Genomic DNA, 15389 nt, shown 5'->3' with positions numbered 1-15389 from the left:
TTTGAGGACATTTCAGACCAGTTCTAGGGTAAATCTCGCTTGAAATAAGAAAGTAAAATTGCCAATGAGATAAGACAGATTTTCTTTCCCCATTGGCAAAGAAAATGACCTGAAATAAGGACGAAATGTATCGAAACGAGTCAGAAACATCTCAGAACAAGAGAAATAATCCAGGACAAATGCCCAAGAACTTCTGAACTTTTTGTCATTTTTTTGTATTTTTTTTGTATTTTTTTGTCAAATTTTCATCAAATTTTTGTCATTTTTTCAATTTTTTTTGTCACATTTGTGTCATTTTTTTGTTATTTTTTGTAATTTTTTATCATTTTTCTGTCATTTTTTCGTCCATTTTTTATCAATTTTTTTGTCACATTTTTGTCATTTTTTTTTGTATTTTTTTGGTCATATTTTTGTCAAATTTCAATGACTTGAATTGAGGAAATGTTTCTTGTTTTGAGCGGTTTTCACTCATTTAGACACTTTTCCTGATCGGACCGAGTTTGCTTTGCTTGTTTGAGGACATTTCAGACCAGTTCTAGGGTAAATCTCGCTTGAAATAAGAAAGTAAAATTGCCAATGAGATAAGACAGATTTTCTTTCCCCATTGGCAAAGAAAATGACCTGAAATAAGGACGAAATGTATCGAAACGAGTCAGAAACATCTCAGAACAAGAGAAATAATCCAGGACAAATGCCCAAGAACTTCTGAACTTTTTGTCATTTTTTTGTATTTTTTTTGTATTTTTTTGTCAAATTTTCATCAAATTTTTGTCATTTTTTCAATTTTTTTTGTCACATTTGTGTCATTTTTTTGTTATTTTTTGTAATTTTTTATCATTTTTCTGTCATTTTTTCGTCCATTTTTTATCAATTTTTTTGTCACATTTTTGTCATTTTTTTTTGTATTTTTTTGGTCATATTTTTGTCAAATTTCAATGACTTGAATTGAGGAAATGTTTCTTGTTTTGAGCGGTTTTCACTCATTTAGACACTTTTCCTGATCGGACCGAGTTTGCTTTGCTTGTTTGAGGACATTTCAGACCAGTTCTAGGGTAAATCTCGCTTGAAATAATAAAGTAAAACTGCCAATGAGATAAGACCAATTTTCTTTCCCCGTTGGCAAAGAAAATGACCTGAAATAAGGACGAAATGTATCGAAACGAGTCAGAAACATCTCAGAACAAGTGAATTATACTGATCTAGTTAAATACTTTTTGCAGTGTGGGGAAGCTGCCCTGGGGTAGACTGACGGAGGCGAGGCTGCCAGTCTGTGCCATCAGCCCCTCTGATCACTCCCTCACTACCTTCACCCAGACTTCCTGGTGTTTCCCAAACAGTCTCCCATCCAAACACCGACCAGGTCATTCCTGCTTCGCTCCAGGGTCTGACGGGATCGCGCAGGTGGGATGGCCACCTATCAGAGCGGTGGTTCAGGGTCAAATTTGGGGGGTAAAATATGCATATTTTTAATAGCATATAATATATTTTATTGTAGCATGTGTGCTATTTTACCAGAGTTGAGAAAAAAAGTGTCAACACAACAATATAGCTCCCAAAAAGTATTTATTATTTACACCATATGTAACGTAAGGAAGTCTGAGGAAACGTTACATATGGTGTAAATAATAAATACTTTTTGGGAGCTATATTGTTGTGCGGACCAGTGTTAATTTTGACAACATATTTTAATTTAGTTTTAGTCTTTTGACTAAAATGTCATTTAATTTTAGTCGAGATTTAGTCAAAAAAATCTTCAATTTTAGTCTAGTTTTAGTCGACTAAATTTAAGACTAATTGAGTGGACTTTGCATTGATGATATTGATTCTAATCATGTTTAATGTTGTTCCTCTGCTTCATGTTTCTGCTCCACATGAACAAAGCTCAGAGCTGATCCTTTAAACATGATCTGAGGCTCTTTCAGACGCTCAATACAAGTTTGGATGATTTTAGTCTCTCCTTTTCATTTTTATTTAGTCTGATTTTAGTCGACTAAAACATCTGGACATTTTAGTCACAGTTTTAGTCTCATGAGAAACTTTTCATTTAGTTTTAGTCCAATTTTAGTCGACGAAATTAACACTGGTGCGGACACTTTTTCTCTCATCCTTGTGTTCTCCTTTGTTCCTGCTCATTAATTCAAACTGGATGTGTGTGTGACCCGGGCCAAACCCCTTTAACTGTTATAATGGGGGTTGAGAACCACTGTATTAAAGTGTGAAAGTCTGTCTCTGAGCTCGGAGAGAACACAGCAAAACGCAAAAGACTAAATTAATTGAAATGCCTCAATTTGGGCATAATAATCCAACTGTGAGTTAAGGTTTAGTCGGGCATTTGACCCAGACTAGTTCTCGTTTCAATCCTTTTCGTCTTTATTTCAGGTGATTTGCTTTGCTAGTGTGGTAAACTATTTCTTATCCCATGAGCTGTTTTACTTTCTTATTTCAAGTGAGATTACCTTGTAACTATTAAAGATGGTAAGACAGTATGAATGAGAAACCTTAGAACTAGTCTGAAATATCATCAAACTATCAAAGTAAACTTGGTCAGGTCAGGAAAAAAAGTCTAAATTAATGAAAAACACTCAAGATATTTAAGCCAATGCGTGATTTCCCCTTAGAAATATCAGATCATTTTCTTGAAATCAGTGAATTTGCCCGAGATTTGAGAAACTAATTACAAGAATTCTGTCCATGAGACCGGATTTTTAATCTTGAAAAGGATCTAATCGCGCTTGAAATTACTTTTTTTCCTCCACTTTTTCTTAATTTAAGTGTAAACATTGTCATTTCTTGAAACTAGTCGCTCAAATCAAAGCCACGTCGACTTATTTCAGGATAATCTCACTTATTTCCACATTCTTTCTGCAGATTCTGGTATGGTTTAAGTCACGTGTTAATCTGAGCCGTTCTTCTTTTCCACACTGCAAAAAGTGAATATCAAGCATTGGCTTAAATGAGTTGAATTGAGGAAATGTTTCTTGTTTTGAGCGGTTTTCACTCATTCAGACACTTTTCCTGATCAAGTTTGCTTTGCTTGTTTGAGGACATTTCAGACCAGTTCTAGGGTAAATCTCGCTTGAAAAAACGCCCAAGAACTTCTTAACTTTTTGTCATTTTTTTGTCATTTTTTCGTCAAATTTTCATCACATTTTCATCATTTTTTGTATTTTTTTTGTCATTTTTTTGTTATTTTTTTGTATTTTTTTTTTTTAATGTTTTTATTTTTTCGTCAAATTTTCATCAAATTTTCATCATATTTTTGTCATTTTTTTGTCATTTTTTTGTTATTTTTTGTATTTTTTTGGTCAGTTTTTTTGTCATTTTTTCGTCAAATTTTCATCACATTTTTTGTCATTTTTTTGTCATTTTTTTGGTCATATTTTTGGTCATATTTTTGTCAAATTTCAATGACTTGAATTGAGGAAATGTTTCTTGTTTTGAGCGGTTTTCACTCATTTAGACACTTTTCCTGATCAAGTTTGCTTTGCTTGTTTGAGGACATTTCAGACCAGTTCTAGGGTAAATCTCGCTTGAAATAAGAAAGTAAAACTGCCAATGAGATAAGACTGATTTTCTTTCCCCATTGGCAAAGAAAATGACCTGAAATAAGGACGAAATGTATCGAAACGAGTCAGAAACATCTCAGAACAAGTGAAATAATCCAGGACAAATGCCCAACAACTTCTTAACCAGTCAGAACAGCTAAAATTTGGATTATTGTGCTCAAACTGAGATGTTTATACTGATCTAGTTCATTACTTTTGCAGTCCGGTAGTTTTGAGGCCGAGTGTGAATCTTCAGACCACCCACACTGTCCCTGTCTGTTTCACTGAGCGAGGGGGGGGGGGGCACTGTGAGGCTTTGAAGCTCTTTAAACGGGACGTCCCATCGCAGCACAGTGCAAACTCTGCATTCAAAGCTCCCACTAGTGTGTGACAGACGGGGGGGGTGTTTAAACAGGGGAAACAATGGGCCCGGACAGTGGAAGGAATCACAGTCACAGAAACATGATCCTGTTTGCAGCAGTGACGGGATCTAAGCACAAAGCTCTAAACAGAACCAGAGGAGAGAGTTCCCAAAGCACAGAACCAGAGGAGAGAGTTCACAAAGCAGGAGAGAGTTCCCAAAGCACAGAACCAGAGGAGAGAGTTCCCAAAGCAGGAGAGAGTTCCCAAAGCACAGAACCAGAGGAGAGAGTTCCCAAAGCAGGAGAGAGTTCCCAAAGCACCAAACTGAACCAGAGGAGAGAGTTCACAAAGCAGGAGAGAGTTCCCAAAGCACCAAACTGAACCAGAGGAGAGAGTTCACAAAGCAGGAGAGAGTTCCCAAAGCACCAAACTGAACCAGAGGAGAGAGTTCACAAAGCAGGAGAGAGTTCCCAAAGCACCAAACTGAACCAGAGGAGAGAGTTCACAAAGCAGGAGAGAGTTCCCAAAGCACAGAACCAGAGGAGAGAGTTCACAAAGCAGGAGAGAGTTCCCAAAGCACAGAACCAGAGGAGAGAGTTCCCAAAGCACAGAACCAGAGGAGAGAGTTCCCAAAGCAGGAGAGAGTTCCCAAAGCAGGAGAGAGTTCCCAAAGCACAGAACCAGAGGAGAGAGTTCACAAAGCAGGAGAGAGTTCCCAAAGCACAGAACCAGAGGAGAGAGTTCCCAAAGCAGGAGAGAGTTCCCAAAGCACAGAACCAGAGGAGAGAGTTCACAAAGCAGGAGAGAGTTTCCAAAGCACCAAACAGAACCAGAGGAGAGAGTTCCCAAAGCAGGAGAGAGTTCCCAAAGCACAGAACCAGAGGAGAGAGTTCCCAAAGCAGGAGAGAGTTCCCAAAGCACAGAACCAGAGGAGAGAGTTCCCAAAGCAGGAGAGAGTTCCCAAAGCAGGAGAGAGTTCCCAAAGCACAGAACCAGAGGAGAGAGTTCACAAAGCAGGAGAGAGTTCCCAAAGCACAGAACCAGAGGAGAGAGTTCACAAAGCAGGAGAGAGTTCCCAAAGCACAGAACCAGAGGAGAGAGTTCACAAAGCAGGAGAGAGTTCCCAAAGCACTAAACAGAACCAGAGGAGAGAGTTCCCAAAGCAGGAGAGAGTTCTACAATGGGATCTGAAGCGGTTCATTCACACTCACCACACACTGGTCACAGTCTCGTCCGGTCACCAGCCGTTTGCAGAAGCAGTTTCCCGACTCGCTGTCGCAGGGGTTTCCTCCAGCAAGAGTCCCCAGAGGGCTGCACGTGCACGCTAAAGATACACACAGATATTACACGCTACGGAAACACGCAAAGATATTACACGCTACGGAAACACGCAAAGATATTACACGCTACAGAAACACGCAAAGATATTACACGCTAAAGATAAAAAAAACTCATTCAGAGGCCGATAAACACCTCAAAAGCTTTACTTCTTTTCTATTTTAATCCAATCACTTTGTTGAATGAGAAAATAGAGTCGAAACTAGGACTTTACTGAACCAGGTCCAAACCGGGACTGAAGGGCCGACCATTGCTGACATGGCACCCTTCACAAAGGCCGAACAGATCTTTTTTTATTTATTTCTTTGATAGGGACAATGCATGTTGATGAACAGCTGCACATGAGCTCTGTAAATATGCCAGATTATAGCGGGGATGCTAGTTTCCATCTGTCGTCCCGAGGCAGGAAACACAGACACAATTTACAATTACATAATGTGACAACAATAAATACAGCAACAACTAAAAGTGTCACAGGCCTGGTTTTCCTTTAGCCACAGTTTAAAACCTGCTTTAAAAGTCTCTCTGATGATAAAGGGAGACGATTCCAGAGGAGGTTCTCCTGTGTGGAACCTCACAGAGAGCACAGTCTGTCCAGAGGAGGTTCTCCTGTGTGGAACCTAACAGAGAGCACAGTCTGTCCAGAGGAGGTTCTCCTGTGTGGAACCTCACAGAGAGCACAGTCTGTCCTGAGGAGGTTCTCCTGTGTGGAGCCTCACAGAGAGCACAGTCTGTCCAGAGGAGGTTCTCCTGTGTGGAGCCTCACAGAGAGTCTGTCCAGAGGAGGTTCTCCTGTGTGGAACCTCACAGAGAGCACAGTCTGTCCAGAGGAGGTTCTCCTGTGTGGAACCTCACAGAGAGCACAGTCTGTCCAGAGGAGGTTCTCCTGTGTGGAGCCTCACAGAGAGTCTGTCCAGAGGAGGTTCTCCTGTGTGGAGCCTCACAGAGAGTCTGTCCAGAGGAGGTTCTCCTGTGTGGAACCTCACAGAGAGCACAGTCTGTCCAGAGGAGGTTCTCCTGTGTGGAACCTCACAGAGAGCAGTCTGTCCTGAGGAGGTTCTCCTGTGTGGAACCTCACAGAGAGCACAGTCTGTCCAAAGGAGGTTCTCCTGTGTGGAACCTCACAGTCTGTCCAGAGGAGGTTCTCCTGTGTGGAACCTCACAGAGAGCACAGTCTGTCCTGAGGAGGTTCTCCTGTGTGGAACCTCACAGTCTCCTGGAGCTGATGCCCTGGTGCCCGTGATCCCACTAACAGACTTTGGTTTGATGAAATCCTGCGATGGAGGCGGAGCAAGTCCATGCAATACTTTATATACAAGGCAGCCATGTTTAAAGTTAATGAAGTTTTCAAAATGGAGTAAATGATGCTTCTCTAAGACAGTGCAGGGGTGAAAGGACCAGCAGCTGTGACCAAGCATCTTAAAGCAAGACTAATCAGACCTGATCCAAGACTAAACAAGTCCTGAGCATCTCTGATAAGTCTAATACTAACACGGGATTTCAGGCGGCTCATTTAAGTAGAGCAGTTTATTTGTACACAGGCCAAAGGAGACACTTCCAGGGTCCGAGTGCAGGAAGATGAATCCACTACTCACTAAACACTGTCCACATGTTTGTGCTTCACTTTGCTCTGTTTGGGTGGATTAAAGATTTAAGGGGAGACACTACAGGCAAAACTAAATTTTTTCAGTTTTCAGGTTTTGGGCCACATTGGTCTCTGAACATATAAACTTTCACCCGGAAACAGAAAATATCCCTAATCTTCACAATAACATGTTTAAATATTGCTCTGATTCAATGTTCCCCCATAGACTTATATGGGAGAACACAATTTCAAGGCCTTTTTCTCCAAACACATGTTTCTGTCATTGTGGCGACACTATGTCCACGTCAGTCGGACCTAAAGACTTCACATTTTCCAGCCTTGGACTGAACAAGATTTGGAAGATTTTTCAAAGGGATTTTTTATTATTTAATCCAGTGGTTCTCAACCTTTTGGATCCAAAACAGTTCATTTGGATCGTGAGCCCCGCCTGGGTCAGACCATGGGAAAAACAGGGACTTTAACCTCTTAACTCCCGCCTGAACCGAGAGGATCTTTTTCCTCACGTCATCTTTTTTTGTTGGGTAGTCAACTCATTTTTGTATTTTTTTGGTCATTTTGTCGTCCATTTTTTATCAAATTTTTGTCACTTTTATTTTTATTTTTTTGTGACATTTTTGCCATTTTTTCATAAATTTTTCATCACTTTTTTGCCAGTGTTTTCTCGCTTTTTTGTCACATTTCCATCATTGTTTTCGTCTAAGTTTTCTTACTATTTTCACAGCTTTTTTCCAGAAGCTTTTGGATTGGGGTAAAGCCAAACTGGAGAAAATGTGCTCGGTTCAGGCGGGAGTTAAGGGGTTGACCTATATAATTCTAAAAAAACAAAGACAAAACAATGGCTAAAATAAAATGAATCAAATTTAGAACAAATAATGGCACCCTAGTATAATAGCAACACCATCATAATAATATTAAAATATACAGTTTTATCTATATGCTTTGGCGACCCCCCAAATTTGTCTCGCGACCCCCTTGGGGGTCCCGACCCCCAGGTTGAGAACCCCTGGTCTAATCCCTTAAGCCCCATTTATTGAGTTTTGAATGTCAAAAAATAAGGTGAAAATTACAGTTTTACAAAATTTTCCACTAAAAAACAGCTTATTTTAAAACTAAACAAGAAATCCAAAATCCCCTCTGAAAAAGTCTTGGCAACTCATTAATAAAATGAAACCATAAATTTGAATGTAGCTCTGTCCATTATTCAGATTTTGTCGCCGAAAAGATGGGAAATTTGGGGCATTTTTAGGCATAAAACACCTTGTTCTCATATGAAAAGATAAAATGACAGAAAACTTCTCACATTTATGCCAGTGATCTACAGCAAAGGTTTCAAATTCATATCTGTAAATATACATTTTTTCCCTCTTCACCTGCAGTGTCTCGCCTTAAATGTTTATGTGAAGAACTTGGGATGGGATGATTGGAGGGTCTTTCATCTCCCCCTGGTGTCTCTGGCTAGAAAACCACCCTTGCATCTTACCTGCCAACATGTCGGAGTCACCAATACACACTAATGGAATCACGAAGAAGAAGCTAACAGGCTAACGGGCAAAGCTAACTGCGGGCTAGCGCCACTTAAACAGTATTTACAGCCAAGTTTGAATGAAAAAAAAAAAATCTTTATTGTGTAGTTGGATGAACAATATCCCTCTGTCCCTTTGTCTTTTCTGTCTGCGTAGTATTTACTCTCACGGACAATTAATGAGTAAAAAACGTAACATGCTACGACACCTGCAGTTATGGCCTCTAGGGGCAAGAGTTACTTAGTGCTGCTTTCATTTCTCCGGTTAACTTTGTGCACACTAGAAAAATAATAATCATCTTAAGGAAGAAATGACACAAACCTGCATGATTAAGGGATAAAGTCTGAAGTTTGAGTAGATTTGGTCTCTTCTCAAGATAAAACCTCTTATCGCAAAAGGAAACCAGAACATTTTTTCTTAATTCAGATTATTTTGTATCATTTCAAGTTCCATTGGCATTCACATTTTTCTCTCATCTTATACCTGCATTAGTTCATATCAACACAACTCAACATAAAGTGCCTAATTCTTTAATTAATGCTTTAAAAGTCATCTCACTTCAGACTTTAAGTTCTTTTTTTCCACTGTTAACTAGTCATGCGCTGCACTCTTAAACGTAGGCACTCTTCATTTGTTCATATGTTAAATACAGAAGTACCACATGACACATCCACAGTTTATCCATGTGCACCGTTTGTGAAAGGGCTATAGACCAGGAACCAGGTCTAAACCAGGTCTAAACCAGATCTAAACCAGGTCTAAACCAGGTCTAATCCAGGTCTAAACCAGATCTAAACGATGTCTAAACGAGGTCTAAACCAGGTCTAAACGAGGTCTAAACCAGATCTAAACGAGGTCTAAACCAGGTCTAAACGAGGTCTAAACCAGGTCTAAACCAGGTCTAAACCAGGTCTAAACCAGGTCTAAACCAGGACTAAACCAGATCTAAACCAGGTCTAAACGAGGTCTAAACGAGGTCTAAACCAGGTCTAAACCAGGTCTAAACCAGGTCTAAACCAGGTCTAAACGAGGTCTAAACCAGGTCTAAACCAGGTCTAAACCAGATCTAAACCAGGTCTAAACGATGTCTAAACGAGGTCTAAACCAGGTCTAATCCAGGTCTAAACCAGATCTAAACCAGGTCTAAACCAGGACTAAACCAGATCTAAACCAGGTCTAAACCAGGACTAAACCAGGTCTAAACCAGGTCTAAACCAGGTCTAAACCAGATCTAAACGAGGTCTAAACGAGGTCTAAACGAGGTCTAAACCAGATCTAAACCAGATCTAAACGAGGTCTAAACCAGGTCTAAACCAGGTCTAAACCAGATCTAAACCAGGTCTAAACCAGGTCTAAACCAGGTCTAAACCAGGTCTAAACCAGGACTAAACCAGATCTAAACCAGATCTAAACGAGGTCTAAACCAGGTCTAAACCAGGTCTAAACCAGATCTAAACCAGGTCTAAACCAGGTCTAAACCAGGTCTAAACCAGGTCTAAACCAGGACTAAACCAGATCTAAACCAGGTCTAAACGAGGTCTAAACGAGGTCTAAACCAGGACTAAACCAGATCTAAACCAGGTCTAAACGAGGTCTAAACGAGGTCTAAACCAGATCTAAACCAGATCTAAACGAGGTCTAAACCAGGTCTAAACCAGGTCTAAACCAGATCTAAACCAGGTCTAAACCAGGTCTAAACCAGGTCTAAACCAGGTCTAAACCAGGACTAAACCAGGACTAAACCAGGACTAAACCAGGACTAAACCAGATCTAAACCAGGTCTAAACCAGGTCTAAACCAGGTCTAAACCAGGTCTAAACCAGATCTAAACCAGGTCTAAACGAGGTCTAAACGAGGTCTAAACCAGGTCTAAACCAGGTCTAAACCAGGTCTAAACCAGATCTAAACCAGATCTAAACGAGGTCTAAACCAGGTCTAAACCAGGTCTAAACCAGGTCTAAACCAGGACTAAACCAGGACTAAACCAGGTCTAAACCAGGACTAAACCAGGTCTAAACCAGATCTAAACCAGGACTAAACCAGATCTAAACCAGATCTAAACGAGGTCTAAACCAGGTCTAAACCAGGTCTAAACCAGGTCTAAACCAGGACTAAACCAGGACTAAACCAGGTCTAAACCAGGACTAAACCAGGACTAAACCAGGTCTAAACCAGGACTAAACCAGATCTAAACCAGATCTAAACGAGGTCTAAACCAGGTCTAAACCAGGTCTAAACCAGGACTAAACCAGGACTAAACCAGGTCTAAACCAGGTCTAAACCAGGTCTAAACCAGATCTAAACCAGGTCTAAACCAGGACTAAACCAGATCTAAACCAGGTCTAAACCAGGACTAAACCAGGTCTAAACCAGATCTAAACCAGGTCTAAACGAGGTCTAAACGAGGTCTAAACCAGGTCTAAACCAGGTCTAAACCAGGTCTAAACCAGGTCTAAACGAGGTCTAAACCAGGTCTAAACCAGGTCTAAACCAGATCTAAACCAGATCTAAACCAGGTCTAAACCAGGACTAAACCAGATCTAAACCAGGTCTAAACCAGGACTAAACCAGGTCTAAACCAGGTCTAAACCAGGTCTAAACCAGGTCTAAACGAGGTCTAAACGAGGTCTAAACCAGATCTAAACCAGATCTAAACGAGGTCTAAACCAGGTCTAAACCAGGTCTAAACCAGATCTAAACCAGGTCTAAACCAGGTCTAAACCAGGTCTAAACCAGGTCTAAACCAGGACTAAACCAGATCTAAACCAGGTCTAAACCAGGTCTAAACGAGGTCTAAACCAGGACTAAACCAGATCTAAACCAGGTCTAAACGATGTCTAAACGAGGTCTAAACCAGGTCTAAACCAGGACTAAACCAGGTCTAAACCAGGTCTAAACGAGGTCAAACCAGGACTAAACCAGGTCGAAACCAGGTCTAAACGAGGTCTAAACGAGGTCTAAACCAGGACTAAACCAGATCTAAACCAGGTCTAAACGATGTCTAAACGAGGTCTAAACCAGGACTAAACCAGGACTAAACCAGATCTAAACCAGGTCTAAACCAGGTCTAAACGAGGTCTAAACCAGGACTAAACCAGGACTAAACCAGGTCTAAACCAGGTCTAAACGAGGTCTAAACCAGGTCTAAACCAGATCTAAACCAGGTCTAAACCAGGACTAAACCAGATCTAAACCAGGTCTAAACGATGTCTAAACGAGGTCTAAACCAGGTCTAAACCAGATCTAAACCAGGACTAAACCAGGTCTAAACCAGGTCTAAACCAGGTCTAAACCAGGTCTAAACCAGGTCTAAACCAGATCTAAACCAGATCTAAACCAGGTCTAAACCAGGTCTAAACCAGGTCTAAACCAGGCCTAAACCAGGCCTAAACCAGGTCTAAACCAGATCTAAACCAGGTCTAAACCAGGTCTAAACCAGGACTAAACCAGGTCTAAACCAGGCCTAAACCAGGTCTAAACCAGGTCTAAACCAGATCTAAACCAGGTCTAAACCAGGACTAAACCAGGTCTAAACCAGGACTAAACCAGGTCTAAACCAGGACTAAACCAAGTCTAAACCAGGTCTAAACCAGGTCTAAACCAGGTCTAAACCAGGTCTAAACCAGGCCTAAACCAGGCCTAAACCAGGTCTAAACCAGATCTAAACCAGATCTAAACCAGGTCTAAACCAGATCTAAACCAGGTCTAAACCAGATCTAAACCAGGTCTAAACCAGGACTAAACCAGGTCTAATCCAGGTCTAAACCAGGTCTAAACCAGGTCTAAACCAGGCGTAAACCAGGTCTAAACCAGGTCTAAACCAGGCCTAAACCAGATCTAAACCAGGCCTAAACCAGGTCTAAACCAGGTCTAAACCAGATCTAAACGAGGTCTAAACCAGGTCTAAACCAGGTCTAAACCAGGTCTAAACCAGATCTAATCCAGGTCTAAACCAGGTCTAAACCAGATCTAAACCAGGACTAAACCAGGTCTAAACCAGGTCTAATCCAGATCTAAACCAGGTCTAAACCAGATCTAAACCAGGTCTAAACCAGATCTAAACCAGGCGTAAACCAGGTCTAAACCAGGTCTAAACCAGGCCTAAACCAGATCTAAACCAGGCCTAAACCAGGTCTAAACCAGGTCTAAACCAGATCTAAACGAGGTCTAAACCAGGTCTAAACCAGGCCTAAACCAGGTCTAAACCAGATCTAAACCAGGTCTAAACCAGGTCTAAACCAGGACTAAACCAGGTCTAAACCAGGCCTAAACCAGGTCTAAACCAGGTCTAAACCAGATCTAAACCAGGTCTAAACCAGGACTAAACCAGGTCTAAACCAGGACTAAACCAGGTCTAAACCAGGCCTAAACCAGGTCTAAACCAGGCCTAAACCAGGTCTAAACCAGGCCTAAACCAGGCCTAAACCAGGTCTAAACCAGATCTAAACCAGATCTAAACCAGGTCTAAACCAGATCTAAACCAGGTCTAAACCAGGTCTAAACCAGATCTAAACCAGGTCTAAACCAGGACTAAACCAGGTCTAATCCAGGTCTAAACCAGGTCTAAACCAGATCTAATCCAGGTCTAAACCAGGCCTAAACCAGGCCTAAACCAGGTCTAAACCAGATCTAAACCAGGTCTAAACCAGGTCTAAACCAGGACTAAACCAGGTCTAAACCAGGCCTAAACCAGGTCTAAACCAGGTCTAAACCAGATCTAAACCAGGTCTAAACCAGGACTAAACCAGGTCTAAACCAGGACTAAACCAGGTCTAAACCAGGCCTAAACCAGGTCTAAACCAGGCCTAAACCAGGTCTAAACCAGGCCTAAACCAGGCCTAAACCAGGTCTAAACCAGATCTAAACCAGGTCTAAACCAGATCTAAACCAGGTCTAAACCAGGTCTAAACCAGATCTAAACCAGGTCTAAACCAGGACTAAACCAGGTCTAATCCAGGTCTAAACCAGGTCTAAACCAGGTCTAAACCAGGCCTAAACCAGGTCTAAACCAGGTCTAAACCAGGCCTAAACCAGATCTAAACCAGGCCTAAACCAGGTCTAAACCAGGTCTAAACCAGATCTAAACGAGGTCTAAACCAGGTCTAAACCAGGTCTAAACCAGGTCTAAACCAGGTCTAATCCAGGTCTAAACCAGGTCTAAACCAGGCCTAAACCAGGTCTAAACCAGGCCTAAACCAGGACTAAACCAGGCCTAAACCAGGTCTAAACCAGGTCTAAACCAGATCTAAACCAGGTCTAAACCAGGACTAAACCAGGTCTAAACCAGGCCTAAACCAGGTCTAAACCAGATCTAAACCAGGCCTAAACCAGGTCTAAACCAGATCTAAACCAGATCTAAACCAGGTCTAAACCAGGTCTAAACCAGGTCTAAACCAGATCTAAACCAGGTCTAAACCAGATCTAAACCAGGTCTAAACCAGATCTAAACCAGATCTAAACCAGGTCTAAACCAGGTCTAAACCAGGTCTAAACCAGATCTAAACCAGGTCTAAACCAGATCTAAACCAGGTCTAAACCAGGTCTAAACCAGATCTAAACCAGGTCTAAACCAGGCCTAAACCAGGTCTAAACCAGGCCTAAACCAGATCTAAACCAGGCCTAAACCAGGTCTAAACCAGGTCTAAACCAGATCTAAACCAGATCTAAACCAGGTCTAAACCAGGTCTAAACCAGATCTAAACCAGGTCTAAACCAGATCTAAACCAGGTCTAAACCAGATCTAAACCAGGTCTAAACCAGGTCTAAACCAGGTCTAAACCAGGTCTAATCCAGGTCTAAACCAGGTCTAAACCAGATCTAAACCAGGTCTAAACCAGGTCTAAACCAGGACTAAACCAGGTCTAAACCAGGCCTAAACCAGGTCTAAACCAGGTCTAAACCAGGTCTAAACCAGATCTAAACGAGGTCTAAACCAGGTCTAAACCAGGACTAAACCAGGTCTAATCTAGGTCTAAACCAGGTCTAAACCAGATCTAAACCAGGTCTAAACCAGGTCTAAACCAGATCTAAACCAGATCTAAACGAGGTCTAAACGATGTCTAAACCAGGTCTAAACCAGGTCTAAACCAGGTCTAAACCAGGACGTCAGCAGAGCTTCACGGTCTGCCCAGAAAGCGCCTGTGGACCTTACGTTTGCATCCCTGGGGCTGGTCGCTGAGGCCGTAGTGCGCCTGCTTGCAGCGCTCGCACCGCCCGCCCTCCACGTGGACCTTACAGCGACACTGTCCCGCGATGAGACCGGCCCGAACATCCGTCAGCCCGTCACAGATGCCCCCGTTCAGAGAGCCCACCGGGTCACAGTCGCAGGCTGGGGGAGGACGAGGAGCACGGGTTAGATTAAGGACGTAAAGGACGCAAAAAGTGCCCTTCTAAAAACAAGGGAAAAACATCTTAAAATATTAAAATAAGACGTTTTGTTTTGTTTTAAGGAAAAAACTCTGCCAATGGGGTCAGTGTTTTTTTATTGCTAAGAATTCTTATTTCTAGAATATTTTTCTTATCATAAAACAAGAAAGAAACACTAAATTTAAGCAAATAAATAACTAGAATTAAGCAAAATGTCCTCAGAAAATGGAATAATTTAAGGAAAACATTCTTATTTAGTGAAAAATTGTGGATATTTTACTTAAATGTTGCTTGATTTAAGTAAAATGTTGTTAATAAATACTAATATTTAAGGAAAGTATTGCTGCGCCCGGAGTCTCCCTGATGTGGAGCCAGGCTGATGGTCAGAATCACCTGCTGGAGGATTCACCTATTGTACATGTTTTTAGTGGTAGACACGGGGAGAACATGCTCCACACAGAAAGGCCCCGTCCTGGTGGGAATCGAACCCGGGACCTTCGAGCTGTGAAGCTGAGGCTCTAACCGCTGTGCCACCGAGCCGCCCACTTTAAAGAATGGAATGTTTTATCATCTGTGAGAAGCAGTTCTTACATTAAGAGTTGTTGATCTGAGTTTTTCTTAAAATAAGAAATAATATTCTTTGTCTAA

At 41.5% G+C, this 15389-nt stretch overlaps 1 protein-coding gene across 1 annotated transcript in view; it reads right to left on the bottom strand.

Moving 5' to 3' along the window:
- lamb1a (laminin, beta 1a) overlaps nt 1-15389 on the bottom strand; it is a 112782-nt gene that overhangs the window by 74381 nt on the left and 23012 nt on the right. Inside the window, exons 9-10 of the mRNA XM_079560563.1 lie at nt 14527-14703; nt 5120-5232 (exon numbers count right to left, since the gene is read on the bottom strand). Of these exons, the coding sequence (XP_079416689.1) occupies nt 5120-5232; nt 14527-14703 (290 nt within the window). The remainder of the gene's footprint in view (nt 1-5119; nt 5233-14526; nt 14704-15389) is intronic.

Source organism: Gobius niger (genome assembly GCF_951799975.1).
Source record: "Gobius niger genome assembly, chromosome: 7".
In the NCBI taxonomy this organism is placed as follows: domain Eukaryota; kingdom Metazoa; phylum Chordata; class Actinopteri; order Gobiiformes; family Gobiidae; genus Gobius; species Gobius niger.
The sequence above is the reverse complement of the archived record's forward strand: the minus strand, read 5'-3'. Positions and strand labels throughout refer to the sequence as shown.